Source organism: Anastrepha ludens, chromosome 5 (genome assembly GCF_028408465.1).
Source record: "Anastrepha ludens isolate Willacy chromosome 5, idAnaLude1.1, whole genome shotgun sequence".
In the NCBI taxonomy this organism is placed as follows: domain Eukaryota; kingdom Metazoa; phylum Arthropoda; class Insecta; order Diptera; family Tephritidae; genus Anastrepha; species Anastrepha ludens.
In genome coordinates this window covers 67,893,538-67,912,754 of record NC_071501.1, presented here as the reverse complement: position 1 = coordinate 67,912,754, position 19,217 = coordinate 67,893,538, and the positions used below count along the sequence as shown (strand labels likewise).

Sequence of the window (19,217 nt, the reverse complement as noted above, 5' to 3'; positions counted from 1 at the left end):
CAAATCCTAATTTAAATAAATACTTTTTTCAACGGGACAGCATTTGGTGAATCTTGCGCTGATACGAGCTTGCTTTACGGTCTTCAAAAAGACAGCAAATCAAATCAATGAATTGATCAACATCCGAAATGAAAGCATTTTTGGTACTAATTACTAAAATAGAAACACCAACTACCACAGATGTGTGCCTCAACTAAAAATCTATTCAGTTTCAATGCTGCTCTAGTACTAAACCAATACTATCACAAGCTCCTTGAAGGACCGTTCACAAGTAAAGTTTGGAGCGAACTTTAAGTACTCATATTCGCCGCAGTATCAGAATTTGGTCTCAGATCCGATATCTCAGCTGAAGTTAATACCAGTTGAGTTTTTGGACTGGTGCCCATTTACCCATGTACCAGCCCTTTGGCTTGTCCCGGCCTTTCACTTGTGAATTCCGCTAAGATTCTGACTGGGGGATAGAAGTTCGCTTAAATTATATCACTCACTCATCAGTTCATCGGAGTAGGGGAATTTTCGATTACAACATTGCTGAAAAATGACAGCTAATATCTATTGTAAATGAAAAATTATGAGACTTTTAAAGAGAAGAACAATAAAGACTGCGTGCAATGCTAGTTTACGCTAACACGTTCGTAATTATTTACATTAATTGTTTTGATATTCGGAGCAGTTGGAGGAATTGCAATTGAGGTTTTTTTTTTTAAATATATAATTATCAGGGTAACTAACACTCATATTTGTTACCTGCGGTACATATTTTATTAACAAAACTATCCAATAAATAAATCAGATGTTCATTAACGCCGTTTAAGCCGCTGTCCGTCATATATAAAAGACAATATATAAAAGTGAATCTCATCATTCACTTAACCCCACAGCATAATCAAAGCACGCTCTGTGTCTGAGGTCGACAGGAAGTAGTGCGACGTAGAGGTAGATAAGATAAAAAAATATATCCTCTAGCGTTCCTGTAAGTATGAAATAGACCTCGTTAAATGGCGTGAGTGGGATTACGGCTATGACTCCAGCCATCCCTGGAGTCACAACATCCACAAGTCGGCTTTTAAGGCAACCGAATCTGTAGTATACCACATTATTGTTTTAGAAAGGTCTTCCAATATAAGAGGTTTTCCAATAAGAGCTATTATTTTGATATTCAAAGAAAAATGATATTTTTTAATATAAATGATCGGATGTTTATTTCATTATAAAGATTAAGGTATGCCGTTAGTAGTGGAAAGTAACATCAGGCAAATGACCACCACGATTGCGCTTACAGGACAGTATCCTTTTCATGAAATTTTCCATAACCGAATTGCAAAGTGGATGCCCTATGTCCTCGATAGCTTCACGAATTCCATCTTTGAGGTCTTGAATCGACCCTGGGCTGTTGGTGTAGACCTTCTCTTTCACGTGGTCCCAAAGAAAAAAGTCAGAAGGTGTTAACTCACAAGATCTCGGTGGCCAATTGTGATCACCTCTTCGAGAGACAACACCTTCCGGAAACTTTTCCCGTAACAGAGCAACGGCTTGTGTGCCGCCTTGTTAAAAATAAACGTTGTCCAGATCAATACCATCCAATTCCGGCCATAAAAAATCGTTAATCATCTCTCGAAAGCCCAATCCATAACAAAATAACACCTGTTATGGGAAAACCCTTTAGAGTACATATTTAACGAGGTAATATACTTTGTGGGATCCGAGAGTATCGTATTAGAACAAATTGGACCAGTGAAAATATGGGTCAGTCAACCTTCATTCAAAGCTTTCGATGCAGGAAAACTTTGCTCAGGTTATACGCTGATGTGTCTCGAAAACTAGGTCTAATGAGAATCCAAGAAAAATGGAACTAATACTATTAGCAGAACTGTTAATGAATCAAAAATCATGCCGTTTGGACTTCCTAAGTAACCGACTCTTACAATATCTTCCGAGGCGAAGTACTTAAACTTCATGTTGCAATTCTTATTCGATTTCTGAATAAATTTTTACGACAGGGTTATCGGGAAAGGTCTCATTATTCGGTTTTTGTTTTACCGGTTTTTTATTAAAAATATTTTACAACATTGTTGAATCTCGCAAGTTGATGATTATTCGAATTCAAGGTTTTATTATTGAGTAGTGAATAAAATACAATAAAGTAATATTGCCTTCGCTGGGAACATGACAAGGTTCAGAGGTTTTTTTTTTCACATACACTTATACCGATATTTCTTTCTAGTAGCTTCGTTAATTTCTTTTTAATAGCTCAACTGGGAAAACTTTATTTGAGAATTAACTTTTTTATGTACGAGAATCTTCACAACATTTTCATGCGGCTAGTGCAAGCTTCAAAACATTGGCCCTTAAAGTTAATGACGTGAATTTACTGGGCGCGATTTGAAAGAAAAATTAATATATTAGAAAAATATTCGACACTTTACGATTAGAAGACGGTACACACCGTATACGGTATAATCACGAGATCAGTGTTTTAATCGCGGGACGAACTATAACGCGATTTATAAAGTCGCAAAGATTACGCTGGTATGGCCACGTCCTAAGAATGAGCAGCCAAAGAGCGAACAAACAATTTTTTAAAGCAAATCCTGAATGAGGAAGAAGGAGAAACCGGCCAAGGAGGCGATGGTTGCAAGACGTAGAAGACGACATAGGTTAGCTTAGGTTAGCCTGGTTGGCAATAAGCCACCTTTTGGTCCCTAGCGATACCAGATGGAGACCGACCTCTATGAATATCTAAAGTAGACATCATGTAGGATATCAGCGCTTTTGGCGAATCTAAGTATGGCTGGGAGCTCCGCTTTTGAGACGTCTTCCAGACCCTCAAACAGTGAGGCTCCCAGGCATCTTAGGCGCGTTTTTAATAATGCCGGACAAACGCACAGAAGGTGTTCTAAAGTCTCCTCAACAACCTCTCTGCATTTTCTGCATTTGTCCGTGTTAGCAATCCCTATCTTGTACGCATATGCAGCCAATAGATTGTGGCCTGTTAGCATACCTATGATAGTTCTGCATTCCTTTTGCGAGAGCGTAAGTACGAATGGAGTCAGTTTTTTGTCGTTACTTCTACACATGACTTTTGCTGTTTTGCATGTGGTCAGGTTAGTCCACCTAGCTTCCACTTGCCTTTTCATGTGGTCGTCCATTTCGTTGTATATTGTGTTTTTTGTGCGGTTTTGGTATGTCGTTCTCTTGTTCAAATGGTAGTCTCACAGCACTTTTTGCTATCTCATCTACTATTTCGTTCCCCACAATACCTTTTTGACCAGGTACCCAGTAGATATGCAGCCTATTGTTTCCGGCTAGCCTTTCTATGGCCTCCCTGCTCCGTCGAACATTTTTGGACTTAATACAATATGAGCTTATTGCTCTTATTGCTGCTTGATTATCCACGTATATATTAATTGTTGAGTTCTTTCTTGTTCTAGTGTAGGCTAGCTCCGCGGCCTTCCCCATAGCAAAAACTTCCGCCTGGAAAATACTGCTGTGGTCTGGCAGCTTGATAGGCTGCCTTATTTCTAGTTTTGAGCAGTAAATACCCGCTCCCACTCCGTCTAGAAAACATCATACGTTAGACGAGAATCTCACAACATAGAGCGAAAGCGGACTGTCGAGAAGAATGGCGACGTATTCTAGAGCAGGCAATGGTCCAGCCCGGACTGTAATGCCAATATGATGATAATGTACAAGACTGTGTTTATATGATTTTGTTTTTGGATTTATTTAATTTTACTGTATGGTATTCATTATTTATGGCTTTGACGTACGATTTTGTTAGAATAAATGATGAAATAAAAATAAATGTTTATAAATAACTTCATGTTATTAAAATATTTACTCAAAATATTGCGTGCGTAATGAGTGTGTGACTTTGTAATTTTATTATAGTACTTAGGTTGTTTTCAGACCCCTGAAAGCAACGCTTCTGAAACTCACGCAATGCCCCTTATTTAATTATAGGTATACGAATATATTCAGTAAACTTGATTTTTCAAGTTCCAAAAGTGTTACACATCATTTGTTGCATTCAACATTATCAATCATGTAATTCGAAGAGAGTAAATATTTTTTTTGTTAAAATATTTAATTTTTGTGAAAATTATTTTGCATAGCAGGCTTAGTGGCGTATTACGCGCATGTCGTAACCCGGTTGAGAGGTGCAGACTTGTACTAGGGAATGAATTAAAAAGAAAAAACAAAATCTGCTGCTTATTCGTCCAAACAGTAACTTAAACACAGATATTCTTACTAGGGGTATCTACAACTTTTCAGAGGTGGAATAAACACCTTAGCAGTTCTTTGGTAGGATAGATCGTCGACTTTAATCAAGTTTCTGGCTAGAATTCTTTCGAGCAATTAAACAGAGTTGCTAAATGGGAGTTCATTGTATCTCTTAAGGTTTGAAATTCCGGGGTCTGTATAAGGAAAGGTTTGTGTTCAGAATATTTGCTTTTTATTTTTGAGATTCAAAATAACACTACCCGATTAAATAATAACCACAGCATTTGATATATTAATCTTATGTAGAATTTTCCTTCCAACTCAAATATGATAAACGCATATTATGAAAGCAGAACAGTTTACGACATAAATTAAAACTTCCATGTTCGAGCTTTAAAAAAAGTAGGCCTACTAAATTTTCAACAAATTCGCCCTTAAAAAAATAAAAAATAATTGGCGCGTACACTTCTGTAAGGTGTTTGGCTGAGCCCCTCCTTCTATTTGTGGCGTGCATCTTGATGGGTTTCTACAAATGGAGGGACCTACAGTTTCAAGCCGACTCCGAACGGCAGATATTTTTATGAGGAACTTTTCCATGGCAGAAATACACTCGGAGGTTTGCCATTGCCTGCCAAGGGGAGACCGCTATTAGACTGATAGTCACGCACCAACCCATTCGGCCACAGGCGACCGTTAGCTCGCCCTTAATTATTTCATTTATTATTATTTATAGATCATTGAATAGCCCGTTCGGGAAATTAAAAACTATTCAAATTGGCTAGAAAGTGGAAGAGTTATGATGAATCAAGGTTTAATTGTGCAAATGTCTATTTATTATTTCTATTATAATGTATTTATTACTCTTATAATACTATTTTTAGGATTCACTTAAAAATGCTGTGTTTCTGGGAATTTTTGAAAATTTGGAAATTTGAATTTGAAATTAAAATGATTTTCATTTTCACTCAACACGCAAGTAGAATATTATAAAATGGCTAAAATTAAAAAATAACGAGAACCTGATAGCGATAAGACCTGTTCAATGCAAATCTCCCAACAAGGAACTTACAAGAAATATTGTGGCTAAGCTAGACAGTTGCCTTAGGAAATATTTATATCTCTCGAAAAGAATGAGAAGAGAGTTTCTCGAATTGCCTGGTGTTTAAATATGAAAAAAATTGTATTCCAAATTTAATCTATACCAAAATATTCTGAAATAAGTTGAAAAGCGAATTGCTACCTTTTAAATATAATTTAATATTTCGAAAGGTGTAAATGTGAATTCCAAATTTCTTCATTTTTTTTTTGTTCACGGGTTTGGCTTTTTCTTCCAGATCAAAAATTTGAGCAAGCGTGACACCTTAGCAAAAAAAAAAAAAATAATTTCAAAAACCAGCGGTATTTTGTTGTCACCGGAAATTTTAACTTAAAAAAATGCTTAAAAATTCATTTAAAAATTACATTAACCAGAAATATTCTAGAAATTCTGGTTAAAAAGTTTAAAGTTTTGATGAAACCTTTGAAAATTGTGCACAAAGTTTGAAAAAGTTTTTGCGTTTACAGGTTTTCTTGTAGTATGAACTACATTTTTATGAAAAACTATGGTATATTAAAAAAAATGCAATGGTGAGCTTAGGATTTTGCAACACGGTTTATAAGAAGAAATCGTAAGTGTAAGAATAAGTAGTGTTCAGGGCAAGCACATTTACAGAATAGGTCTTTTTTCGCTTGAACAAAGTTGGGAGAAAATAAAATCGAATAATGAGCCATCATTTGACCTCAGAAGGTGCGATTTGGCTCCATTCGTCTTTTATTTATGGCCGCATTAAATAAAACTCGAAACATTAGGGTGGTTTATCCCTGTACATATGCGTTCTACAACAACAACCATATAACCCAAAGCTTCAAACTTTGTACAAAATTCAAAAAATTTAACAAATTTAAAAAAATTATCATCGAAGTTTTTAACTTTTTTAATTAAAATCTTTAGAAAACTTAAAGGTATGCAATTTTATAGCCCATTAAATTTTAGTATAATAAACAGTAAGCTTTAAGTGGTTAAAAAATCGCGTTGATTGCCACAAATTTGTTTTACCTACGATGTTGAGAATTTTAATATATATAAAGCATTTGTTCGAAAGCTTTTTATATGAAAGAAAATGGACGAAAAAATTTTCAAGAATGACAGAAAATTTTGAATCAGTCGAATCAAGCTTTTTGTTGTATCAATACTGAATGTTCTACAAACGGCGTGGGAAAGTGGGAAATTTTGATGTAATTTTGTTTAGTTTATTAAGTTTTGTGAATTGAAATTGTTAAAACTTGTAATAGTCGCGTTTTTGCTTGAATTCAACTGCCTTTGAACTCTAATCAATCAGCAGCAAAGTCATAAAAGAAGAGACGGAATCCAAGTAACTAAAGCTGCAAAAATATTAGAAGCTCTAAAATATATAATTTGGCGAAATAAGTATGAGCGTATAAAAAGTAAAACACGTACATATATGTATATATAAAGTATGGGTGGGACCAATTATAAATCTTCAAAACCGAAGGCAGACACAACAGAAACACAACAACAAACAACAACTGTTGAAATGCATGTGCTTAGAGCTATCGCCGGCCACACGATGTTCGACGGAAAAACGATTTCTGTGTGTTCGGCGGAATCGAGGATATAGAAATCATGTTGAGAGGATGCACTCTGACAGAAAAGCGAATGTAGCGTTGAAAGCTAAGCCAAACGCCATAAAACAGCAAGGACGACCGCCCAGAGATGGAACGCATCCTGGACACCGAGCTAGTAAGACGATTTCACTTATCATTTTAACATACACAAATTTTACTTAATTTTAATCCTTTTATGTTTGTAAATAACAGGGGGGGGGGAAGAAGAACAAAAAACGAGAAATTTTACTGCTAATTTATAATGTAAGGAGGCTTCTAATGAGCTCTCAGCGGCTAAACTTGAACCAATCTGACAAAACAGAAGGCACCATTGAGGTTAAAAAGCTTTAATAAAGTTAGATCAATTATCAAAATCTTTGGGGAAAAATCACAGTGTAACAAATTTTAAAGGAAAGTGTAACAAATAGACATAAAACAAACCTCAGCGTTTTTTTGCGCAATACTGTATATTTATGACATTTTGGTTTTCTTCCATTTAATAGCAGTTTATTAAATGGTGGTAATTTTATTTTGTATCATACGGCTGACCTTTCAAAACGAAACGAAAATCGCAAATATAATATTCATGAAAAAAAATAAAATATATGAATATGCTTCAAAAATGGTAACAAGTTAATTAACTTTATTATTGAAGAAGCGTTTGCAAATGTGAACTATTCATATACGCGTCCTTCAAAAATATAATATACCAAGTATTAATTTTAAGTATGTAGTTGAAAACTAGAAAAAATAATAATAAAAAAATTAAATGCAAATGCAAAAGCTACGAAGTGGAAAGCTTGAAGGAAGCATACTAAGCAAAGTGTTGATCGGACAGTAGAAAACATTAGGAAATCTATAAACAACGCAGAAATATGTTACACTCATTTTTTTTTTGCCTACTTATAATATATTTCTCCCCCTAACACATTTTTAAAGTACTTGTGCAATAGTTTATCAATAGTAAACGGAGCTTGGAGCTAGAGCTTTGCAAATCAGTCAGTGCGTTAATTCGTCTGTCATTGGCAATTTGTGCCCTTTTATAGACTTGCGATACATTTTTTATAGTTTCCATTTTATGAATTTTTTATAAGTTTTCTAAATTTGCTTTGCCGTAATTCGTAGCTCATTATTGACATTGTTGTTGCTGTTGCGTTGAATTCCAAAAGACATCGTCACAACTACGCGTTGTCAAGTCTCTTGTAGTCGCCGTCAATTTGGTTGCGTTTAATTTCTTTTCTCTTATTTAATTTTTCGTTTGCTTAAAATTTCATAAATGGTACCTTTTTTGTGTGCTTTTCAATGAATTTACTCGAAATGAATTGGTTGCTTATTGCATACCTATTTTGTACCTCTTTAACGTAATAAAGCCATTGAAGGACTTCTCACAAATTCCAAGTTAATTAAAGTGCAACGTGTTTTTCTATTATTAGCAACTATTAGTCATAACATTAACTATCAGGTAAGCACAAGGGTGAAAGATGATTTATTGCAGTCAGCAGTTATTTAACGCATGGAGGCGCCATGTTGCCACACAGTTGATGAAAAATACCCCATTAACTACGGTAGCCTAATTAATCAAAGCATTTTGTCTATCTAACAAAAATTTACTCAAGTCATATTTTATGAAACTCATCAAGTCTGTCCCACACGCATTGCGAGCCTAGTATTTCTTAGCATTTCCGCGTGGTTTCTCAGCCATAGGCTTTCCAATTTACTTGGACACCGCAACCCACATTGGACCCGCCAGTTTAAATTTTGTTATCAGCAACTTAACCATTCCAGGAATATTAGACGCTACTACTCCAAAATTCAAGACTATATATATATATATATCATTGGCACGCGTGCACCCTTTTTTGTGTGTGTGGCCGAGCTCCTCCTCCTATTTGTGGTGTGCGTCTTGATGTTGTTCCACAAATTGAGAGACCTACGCTTTCAAGCCGACTTCGAACGGCAAATATTTTTACGAGGAGCTTTTTCATGGCAGAAATACACTCGGAGGTTTGCCATTGCCTGCCGAGGGGCGACCGAAAAATGTTTTTCTTAATTCTAGTGTTTCACCAAGATTCGAACCTATGTTTTCTCTGTAAATTCCGCCGTATTATTCAAGACTACGACGTAAAACGTAAAATTCAAGACTGCTACCTCGAAATTGTTTCATGCATAAACTATTCAATACCGAATTTTGCTTCGAGGAGTATCTTCTTTACACAAATTTTTCTGGAAAGAATGTGAAGATTACTTAATCCTTGGTCAGAACTGTTAACCCATTTATTTGCCTTAATAAGTGGAAAGATCCAAAACTAGACTAATAAGTAGGAAGCGAAATACGTTCTTACACAACTTTAGATTTTGACAACCGGACCATTGTAATACTTTTTCGAGATAAAGCTACTGATAGCAGAGTACGCCAGACAGTCAAACAGAAGAGGAGCTGAAGAAACCAAGGTTTGGCTAAAATTTGATAATGGAAGATCTCGCTCCCTCATCTGGCTTTGTCACGCTTGACTAGCACCCCTTGACGGCGACATAGTTGAGATTGGGATTGCGAGGAGTTGATTTTTACGTAGCTACCGCAGCACCAAACTTCGAAAAGATATTTTTAAGTGTGCCAATACCCACACTCCTCTCATCAATATTCCTTGTAGCTTGTAAATCTGAGTTCAAAGCATACTTACGAAATTCAACTTAGACCAACATGCCGGTTCTATCCTCCTATCCTTGCAAATACAATTTACTTTGAAAATTTAATACAACTTTTTATTAACAAAATCAGTGTAGATTCAAGTATTCTTAAAAATTTTCAGTTAATATTAAGTAACTCAAAAAATATCTCATAAAAAATATCTACCGTTTGGAGTCGGCTTGAAACTGTAGGACCCTCCATTTATGAAACAATATCAAGACGCACGCCACAAATAGGAGGACGAGCTCGTCCAAACACTCAAAATGGGTGTAGGTGCCAATTATATATATGTATATACTTATTTCATTGTATTTTTTTTTGAAATATGACTCTAAATAAATTTATGTCCAGCACTCAAAGCTTTTGCAAAACGGCAGATGGTTTTTTATGATGAGCTTTTTTCATGGCAGAAATACTCTCGGAGGTTTACCATTCCCTGCCGCCGGGCGACTGCTACGAGTATTTGAAAAACGTTTTCTGAAATGATGTTTCATGCCCGAGATTTGGAACGTATGGTAGTCACGCAACAAGACATTCGTTTACGGCACTGCCTCAATTAAATTTTGTACTATATTATATATATTACTTAAAACCGCTTCAATTTATAACCCTTTTTTAGAAATGTGGCAATCCCACTTAAAAACCTTTTCTTTTCAATATCAAAAATTTACTTATTTCATTATTACAGGTATAATTATTATTATTAGATATGTGGCAAAAACTCTGCTTTTATACCAATTTCTCATTTGAAAAAACCTTTTCATTAAGTCCCTATATAAAATATTTATTTTGACTTGAAATTGGCATTAAATATATTTCTTAATTAGATATATGGCAACCCTGAACAAATTCATTTTTAGTGTAGATATTTGTTCAACAACTTCTCTCTGTGAATTCCGAATGGTGGTCACGTGCCAACCCATTCGGCTAGAGCGGCCGCCTACACAAGTAGATTAAATATTTCTGAAACAATTCTTATTAAGTCATAGAAATACCATATTTAATTCATTAAGTGTTTTAGGTAGATGGTAGTTTGATGCCCTTATAGCATACCTTCAATTAATTTACATAACTCAATAATTTTTTTAGATAGGTGGCACCTCTACTGATAGATATTTTTTTCGATGTCCCTATTGTTATATTTTAATTAACTTGCATATTTAATTCATCTTATTTTTCAGACATGTGGCAACCCTGTTCTTAAATACTAGTTTTCTCACACTATATTGTAAAGCTTTAATTTACTTGCCCATTTAATTCGTTTTATTTTTCACATAGATGGGAACCCTACATTTAAATACCTTTGCTTGACATCCATATTCTAATTAACCTGCTTATTTACTTAGTTATATGTTTTTGATAGGTGGCAACCCGGTTAAAATTATGCTTAAATTAAATCTATCCCAAACACCTTTCGATTAATACCAAAAATGTGATGACTTTTACTACTTTGCCGGAACGTGTTTCTTTAGGGTATCTAGTAGCCAATTTATGTATTCCGCAAGCGGTTAAAGTGTAGCCACATTTATTACTATCTCGTACGAAGTCAAAAGTGTAATTTTGCACCTACTTTTATGTTTTGATGAAAGTAATAAAGATTCAAATAATAATTAGTAAAAAGTACTTTGTACTTTTATTAGGGCATTTTTGGAACATTAAAAAATTGTGAAAAGCATAGAATACATTTAAAGCAAATTTTCAGTAATTTTAGATGAGGAAGTAGTTTGCAATATAGTATTAATAATGCAATAAAAATGCCTCAATTGCAATACTGCTTTTTTTATAGGACATTCAAAGTACAAATAAAGTGCATGTATGCACAGTTGCGAACATGAAAATAGAAGTACCACAATAATATTAGATTTTTTCCAAAAAGGTTGAATCTATTATGTTACTAGAAAGTTTTTATTATTATTTAAAAATATTATTCATATTTAAATCAATACTACAACGCGAAACAAAACTTTTTGTAACGAAAGATGGAAATTCAGGGCGAACATTAAAATAGCAGACTCCATATAAGTAACCTATTCCGACCAGATTTGTAAAAAATAAAGAAAAACTGCATTGACAAAGTCTGCACATACAAAGTCACTAATATGTAGTTGAGTTTTCCAAATTTTTATTGTGGCAGCACAACGACGGGGCATTGAGTCCACCAATTGCTCACATCGCTGTTTCGGAATCTTCAGCCACGCATCTTTAACAATTTCCCAAAATTGTTGATTATTACTCGGCTTGGCATTGTGTACAGCTGTTCTACTATTTCTATAAGATTAAAGTCGGGGACTGAGCAGGCCACTCCATAACTTCAGTTTAAATTGCGCGAAACCAATCCTTGTCCTTCCGACTCGTGTGTTTAGGATCATTATTCTGCTAGTAGGCCCATTTTATTAGCATTTTCTCTCTGCAATAAGTACTCCATTCAGTATTATTTTCACATTGACGTCCATTATGCCATCAAATTTATGCATACGGCCTATACTATAATATGAAAGACATCCGCATATCATTATTTTTGAGCCCCCATGTTTAATGGTATTTAGGGTGTATTATGGCAGATTTTCGGTGTCAGGTAGAACAAAACTATTTTAGACTCGTCAGTCTATGAAATATTACGCCACTTGCCAGCTGCGCAACTAGCATATTTTCTTGCTATTCTTACTTTATGCTTTGGTTTCAGGTGTGGATTTTTTGTAGACTGCGAGCTGCTAGTCCAGCCTCTTGATTTCTACGTACACTCATTCCAGAAATATTTAACATCACCTCTTTTTTAATTTGCATGGCTGCCTTCATGGGATTCTCTTTGGAGCACCTTACGATTCTGCTATCGTCTTGCAGGGAGTTTTTTCGTTTGCTTTCCTCTTTTATCCGGCTTTTCCACAAATTAGATTGCGTTTTTGCTGAACATGGAAGAACATTTTGCATTTCTGTGTAAGATCTTTCATCTGCCCTCAATTTCAGAATCTTTTTTCGATATTCTGTAGCGCAGATTTTCGTTCGAACCACTGTAGTCACAAAATAAGTAAATTATACTTGCGGCTCACCAAAATTAAAAAAGGGAAAATATAAATAAATAATAAAAAACGCACTTTCGTCTAAATCTGTGCAAAATTTTATTAATATTCCTTGTGTAACCTTAAACAACTGAAGACACTTCTATTTCAATGTTGCACTGAAGAACGTACCAACGCCAATAAAGAACCGTTATTTACGCAGCTGTCAGATTTATTCAAATATAATAAGCTCTACACATCTAAGGAATCATCACGGGTGGGTCTGGCGGTGAACGAGGGTAAAACAAAGTATATGCTGTCTACAACGCGGAACACACGGCGTGTAGGAACGCACGTCATTGCGGACAACTATACTTTCGAAGTTGTGCCAGAATTTATTTATCTTGGCACCGCCATTAACAGCAACAACGATATCAGCCTGGAGATCAAACGGAGAATCATTCTTAGTAATAGGTGTTACTATGGGCTAAGTAAGCAATTGAGTAGTCGAGCCCTCTCTCGCATGACCAAACTGACACTTTACAAGACGCTCATCATACCCGTGTTGCTTTATGGCGCAGAGGCATGGGTAGTGTCACAAAACGATGCAGCCGCTCTTGGGGTGTTCGAGAGAAAAGTTCTTCGTAAGATCTTCGGTCCTGTGCGCGTTTGCGAAGACTACCGTTCAAGAATGAAAAAGCTGTATGAGCTCTACACCGACATTGACGTAGTTCAATGCATCGCCATCCAACGCCTGCGTTGGCTAGGGCATGTCGTGCGTATAGATGAAGAAGCTCCAGCAAAGAAGGTGTTCGAGGGCGAAGTCCAAGGGAGCCGACGCAGAGGAAGACCATTGCTCCGGTGGAAAGACCAGGTGGAGGAAACCCTATGCTCGCTTGGTGTACAGAATTGGAGAAGGCGCGCGCGGAGCAGAGGCGCCTGGAGAGAGCTAGTGAGGTCGGCCGTAACTCGGTAACGGGTTGTTATGGCCACCTAAGTAAGTAAGTACTACACATCTAAGATTCGTTAAACCTTGGTAGATATTTGGCATTGAAATTATCTTTTGTATGATTTAAAGGAAAAAACTAATGACTTCAAAATAATTTTTTAAAGGTACTGCTACATATTTTCATGTTCACAGCTGTATGTAGTAACAGTAGTATAAGTATACGAGGGCGGTTTAATAGGTACCCGTGTTTGATGACAGAGGGCGTTCCTGAAGGAAGTTGGTGTTAGCATCGTGTGCTGCCATCTATCAAACAACGGCAAAACAAATTTCAGGTTAGTTTGGATTTGGCAGGTATTCAAGTAAGACTTGTTTCGTGATTTTCGCTAATATGGAAAAAGAGCAGTATCGTTCGGTAATTCGCTTTTTGTTTTTGGATTGGAAAAAATGAGATAAAAGCAAAGTTGGATGCTGTATATGGTGACGCTTCGCCATTTATGACCACAGTTAGATATTGGTTCAACAAGTTTAAACGTGGGCGAACATGCGTTTTTGATGAGGAGCGACCAGGACGTCCGGTAGCCGTGGCTACCTAGGAAATCATTCAAAAAATCCACGATATGATTCGGCAATTAATATTTTACATGATAAGTTGGCGATGAAAAAATTATCGGCCCGATGCTGCGATTGCTCACGGTGGACAAACACGCGGATGCGACTGTTAACTTCGAATCCGTGTTTGGAGCAATTTAAGCAAGATCCGAAGGAATTTTTGGGTCGAGTTGTCATCACCGTTGATGAAGCCTGGACTCATCATTACACACCAGAAATTAAACAACAATCAATACAATGGATTTCTCCCGCTGAACCTGCTCCAAAGAAGGCGAGGACAGTTCCATCGGCCGGAAAGGTCATGGAGCCGATTTTTTGGGATGCGAACGATGTCATCCCCTTGGGTTTTTTTTTCGAAAAAGGAAGAACAATACTACAGTGCACCACTTTCACAAAAAAATGAAGGAGACACGGCCACATTTGGCGAAAAAGAAGGTGATGTTTCACCGCAAAAACGCACCAGCAAATTCGTCCGGAGTTGTTGCCGCCAAACTGCATGAATTGCGTTATAAATGGCTGCGCACCCTCTGTATTCCCCTTGCCCAGGCTCCCTGCGACGTTTTCTTGTTCCCCAACATAAAGAAATGGCTCGCGTGAAAAAATTTAGTTCAAACGAGGAAGTCACCGCCGAGACCGATGCGTGTTTTAGAGGGTTTGACAAATTTTGGTGAAGTTAAAAAAGTACGGTGCTTTGGGAGAAGTGTATCTTTCTATGTTGAAAAAAAAAAAAGTTTTTTGAAACAATAGTATCTTCAGTTCTAACACAGGTACTTATTGAACCCTCCTCGTAGTCAATTTCAATTTATTGCGCAACCATCTAAATAAGTAGGCAGCATAACCGAAATGATTTCAGAAGCATTGCGAATTAAATATTCGTAGATGTTTATGGATGTAGTGTGTATGTATGTATCTAAAAAACAATGAAGTGACTTTGCAGTACGCAAAGTGGCGCATCGAGAAGGTAAGTATGGATGAGTGCAGTAAATGCGGTTAGTGCACAGCAACACATGCGCAGGCATAAGTTGGAGTGAATACGAGTATATTTAATTTTTTGGGCAGGTGCTAAAAAGAAAGTTGTGCTGGGTTTATTTAAATCACTTTCGATTTTGGCGCGCCTGCGCGGTAAAGCACTTTGCACAGTCGATAAACAAAAGGAAATGAGACTTATTTTAAGGCAATGCAGCGAAAGAAAGGTCAGAGTAAAGAGTAAATAAAAAACTAAAAAAACGCTTTTAAAATGGTAATTACGGCCGAAGGCAAAATAAAAAATCAAACAAAAATTAAGAAATAAATAATAAGTAAATATTGAAAATGTACAAAAAAGTCAAACAATTTTAACCACCTTTTGTTTCTTAGCTTATTTTCCAATTTTCTCTGACCGGCATTTCACGTGAGTCAACGCAGAATGGGTAGTTAGTGAACAGAGGCAAGACAAAGGACAAATAATCTTTTCGCAGAAAACGAAAACTTGATGTACCCGGCGCAGGTTTGAACTTCAAATAACTGTGACGTGCATCTTACACAATTTTGTTCCATTTAATTTCTGTTACAAAGATAAAGACAAAGTTGTAAAACTATAACTAACATGGAAAAAATAGTTCATTCTATAGCAAAGACCATAAATCCAAGTTTCAAACTTTGTTTAAGATTTATACAAATTCGACAAATTTCCATCAAAATTTCAAACATTTTAATAAAAATTAAAAAAAGTTTGAGTTTTACTATATCTCAAAATGGATGAATGGGTTGTCTAATATATGAAAGCTGTCCTATTATTTACGTTTCCAATTTTTATTTTTCATAAATGACGAGCTTTTTCAAAATATAAAAACCCAAATTTTGAAAATTCTCCAAAATTGTGATTTATGCATATTCAATTTATGCTTCATTCTCACAGTGAGCATCGAACTCCTGACCAACCGAATAGTCAAAAAAAAAAAAAAGAAAGCTAGGAAGACAAGAAAAAGTAATATCTAAACTCTTAACTTTTCGATGCAGAGCAAATATTATCAAACATCATCATTGAATCCATCTACAACAGGCAAAGCGACAACAGCATTCATACAAACATATTTGTAAATCCATTTACAAATACTGTTAATCAGTCATTTAAGTGCGACATTTGTTGTTAATTGAAATGTTAAGCACACATAAAAAAAGCAAGCAACCATTTCCGAAACGAACATGAAAGCAAAGTGAAGATAAAATGACAATGAAAGAAAGAGGTGGCGGGCAGTATTACATAGCCATGAAAGTAAAAGTTTTGGCACATTAACTCATTGGCCAACAACAAAACGGTTTGGCAAAAATGGATTGTGAATGGGCACAGCAGAAGGGATAGAGTTGCCAGTTCACAAAAATATAGTGCAGTTATGGTCGGCATTGAAAAATCTCTAAAATTTTTTAAATTGAAACTCTTATAAAAAGTAACTTTCGAATTTACCCAAGCCGCTCACCATTAATACGAGTACCAATAATGAGCAATTTATGTTTTGGCAAATAAAACTCGAATGTTTCGCATTCACATAGGTTCGAGGCGCACCATAAAAATAGTTATCGCAAAATCAGGTAAAAATTTAAAGTGAACTGAAATTTGAACTTGGCTTCCAATGGACTGTGGATGGGTAATGGATGTAGTAGTTTACTTAGCAGCAAGAAATTAAGGTGAAAATATTACTGTGTACAAGAAGTTATGTGTATCAGAGGGTGAAGAGTCGATGGACTCGGAAACTTCCTTCTCATTCTGTAGGCGCTGCTGGTATTTTAACATAGTCGTGCTTGTTTTGCAGACGTATCAAATCCAGTCATTCGAAAGTGACATTAAAATTGAAAAAGAGATGATAAGGTTGATTTCAAGTCTTCTACAAGATTTGGCGCACCTTGAATATCTGTCAAGGCCAAACCAGTTTATAAACGATAGGTTTTCCACGCACTATGCAGGGGCAGCGCAGATGTGGCTTAAAACACACTTGAATTTTAATCGGGATGCGAGTGTTCGTCCGACCATATTGTAAATAGGAGTTAGCGCTGTGTCACATCCTCATTCCTATACTGGAAGAATAGCATAAATGGCATTCCGCCAGCTCCTGCGGCTTTGAATGTCATTATCTGCTGGTCATAGTCAGATAATGAGCTACCGACTCTGTTGTGAACAAATTTTGCATCTTCCCTTTTGGCTTCACTGCTGCCACCACTTAGTGGAGTGTAGGAATGCTCCGATCAGCCTATGAATCAACTGAAGCTCTTCGCACGTGGTCAGCCGCTGCTCTCAAAGAGTGAGAAATGTACCTGTACGGTTAACACAAATTATTTATTTTAGTTGAGCAGCGTTCTCGGAGAGCAATAGTGAGAGTCAGCTGGAAAAATTTGTGTCAATTCAAGAATGATAAAAATAAGGTCGCGCCCATCACATTAGGTATGCAGTATCGCCAATCATTTACTCTTCTCAATAAATTTAGTGCTTTTTTATACCCAAAAACTGCGAAAATTTTTAAGTTTGGTATTTGTTCCTTTTTTTTAATTTAAAGTTACCGAAACTGTTAAAAAAACATTGGGCATCAAGAGATTTATTCATAGTAAAAATAAGCAAAAAAATGCTAAAGGAACCATAACGATATTTTTACAAAAAGAGTACCTTATCTTGTTACATAACCTCAATTGCAAGGAGTACTTGGGACGCAGTCCATTCCCAATACAAGTCCGACACCGAGTTTCAGCTGCCTTACATTGGAGCTGGCACGATATGTTTTTAAGGCTCACCCCGTCCATAATATTTCTTGGATAGTTCATTTCCTAAATATATCTTTTTAGATTGGATAAAGATGAGACTTGTAACAGTGCCTAAGATCCTAAAACAACCAACCAGTGAACAGGACAAATTCGCTTAAAAATTAAAGTTATGCTCTTAGTTTTTGTCCTGCCCAAAATTTTAGCCGGGAATATTAACTGAATGGCTTGCGTGCGTCGTTTGCGTGAAGATAGTCTTAAAACATAGTATAGATTTTTGGCAAGACACCATAAGCACATGGTCCGAAGCCCTATCCACAACAACTGCCATGTGACTTCTACTTTTTCTGTAGCATGGAATGGGAAGTATAGAGTAGTGACCTTTCCATTTGATATTTGAAAAGTACAGAAAAAGCTGGCTGTCAGCTGTCTGAGATGTTTAAGGCTGCAATACTCAAATTCAACTTGAAATAATAAAACAGTTCAAGAAGTTTCACGTTTTTTATGCACGTTAAAAGAAAAAGCAAATATTTGTGTATAAAATAGGGTTAAATAGGAAAAATGATCTAACTCACGGAAGAGTTTTCTCAAAATATTTTTTCGTAGTTTAATTTGGTTTATTTTCAAATAATTTTTAAATAGCTATTTCTTCCTCCACCGCTGTTGAGCATAGTTTTTTTTTCACTAAAAATATTTTTCTCTCAATATTTTCTTATAATAACTTGACTTGCCTTCCAAGTGATTTAAATTTGAAAAAAGTGTGCTTGTAAAATGAGTACAATTATGTAAGTAGATATGTATAAAATTGCAATACTAACCGGCATGATCCGCATGACAGCTAAGCAGCAGAAAACTGTGGAACAGTAATGTAGCGAAAATATTGTTGTTGTATTTTCGGCAAATAAACGACATTTTATTTATATTTGAGGCCTGTCTTGTTGCTGGTTGTTTTATTTTGTAGATTTTGTTCAGCAGTTCAAGTATATTTTTTGTTGTTGGTTATTTACAGCAGTTTTAATTGCTTTTACTTTTTCAGTTATTAATTTTTTATTTTTTAGTATTACTTCCAATTACTTACACTACTTAAAAAAAAAGAAACCGTTATGTTACCGAATATTGAACATAGTTCCTTCGCTTGACTTAAATTGCACAGTTTTATGTGGGTACTGTTATGAAATAAATGCCTTATTTATTTTATAGTTTTTAAGTAAATTTTAATAACTAATTTAATTTAATGTATTATAATTAATTATTATTTATTCATTTTATTTATTTCTTTTTTACTTATTAATTAGGAATTAATTTTTGTTGGTCTAAGGATGCAAATAACAAATTGTCGGAAAATGTTCCATACAAATTA

At 35.6% G+C, this 19,217-nt stretch overlaps 1 protein-coding gene across 1 annotated transcript in view; it reads right to left on the bottom strand.

The window, feature by feature from the left end:
• Nucleotides 1-18,920, bottom strand: part of LOC128864544 (phospholipase A1 member A) — a 42,895-nt gene extending 23,975 nt beyond the window's left edge. Inside the window, exon 1 of the mRNA XM_054104249.1 lies at nucleotides 18,676-18,920. Within this exon, the coding sequence (XP_053960224.1) occupies nucleotides 18,676-18,769 (94 nt within the window). The 5' untranslated portion in view covers nucleotides 18,770-18,920. The remainder of the gene's footprint in view (nucleotides 1-18,675) is intronic.
• Nucleotides 18,921-19,217: the final 297 nt, after the last annotated feature.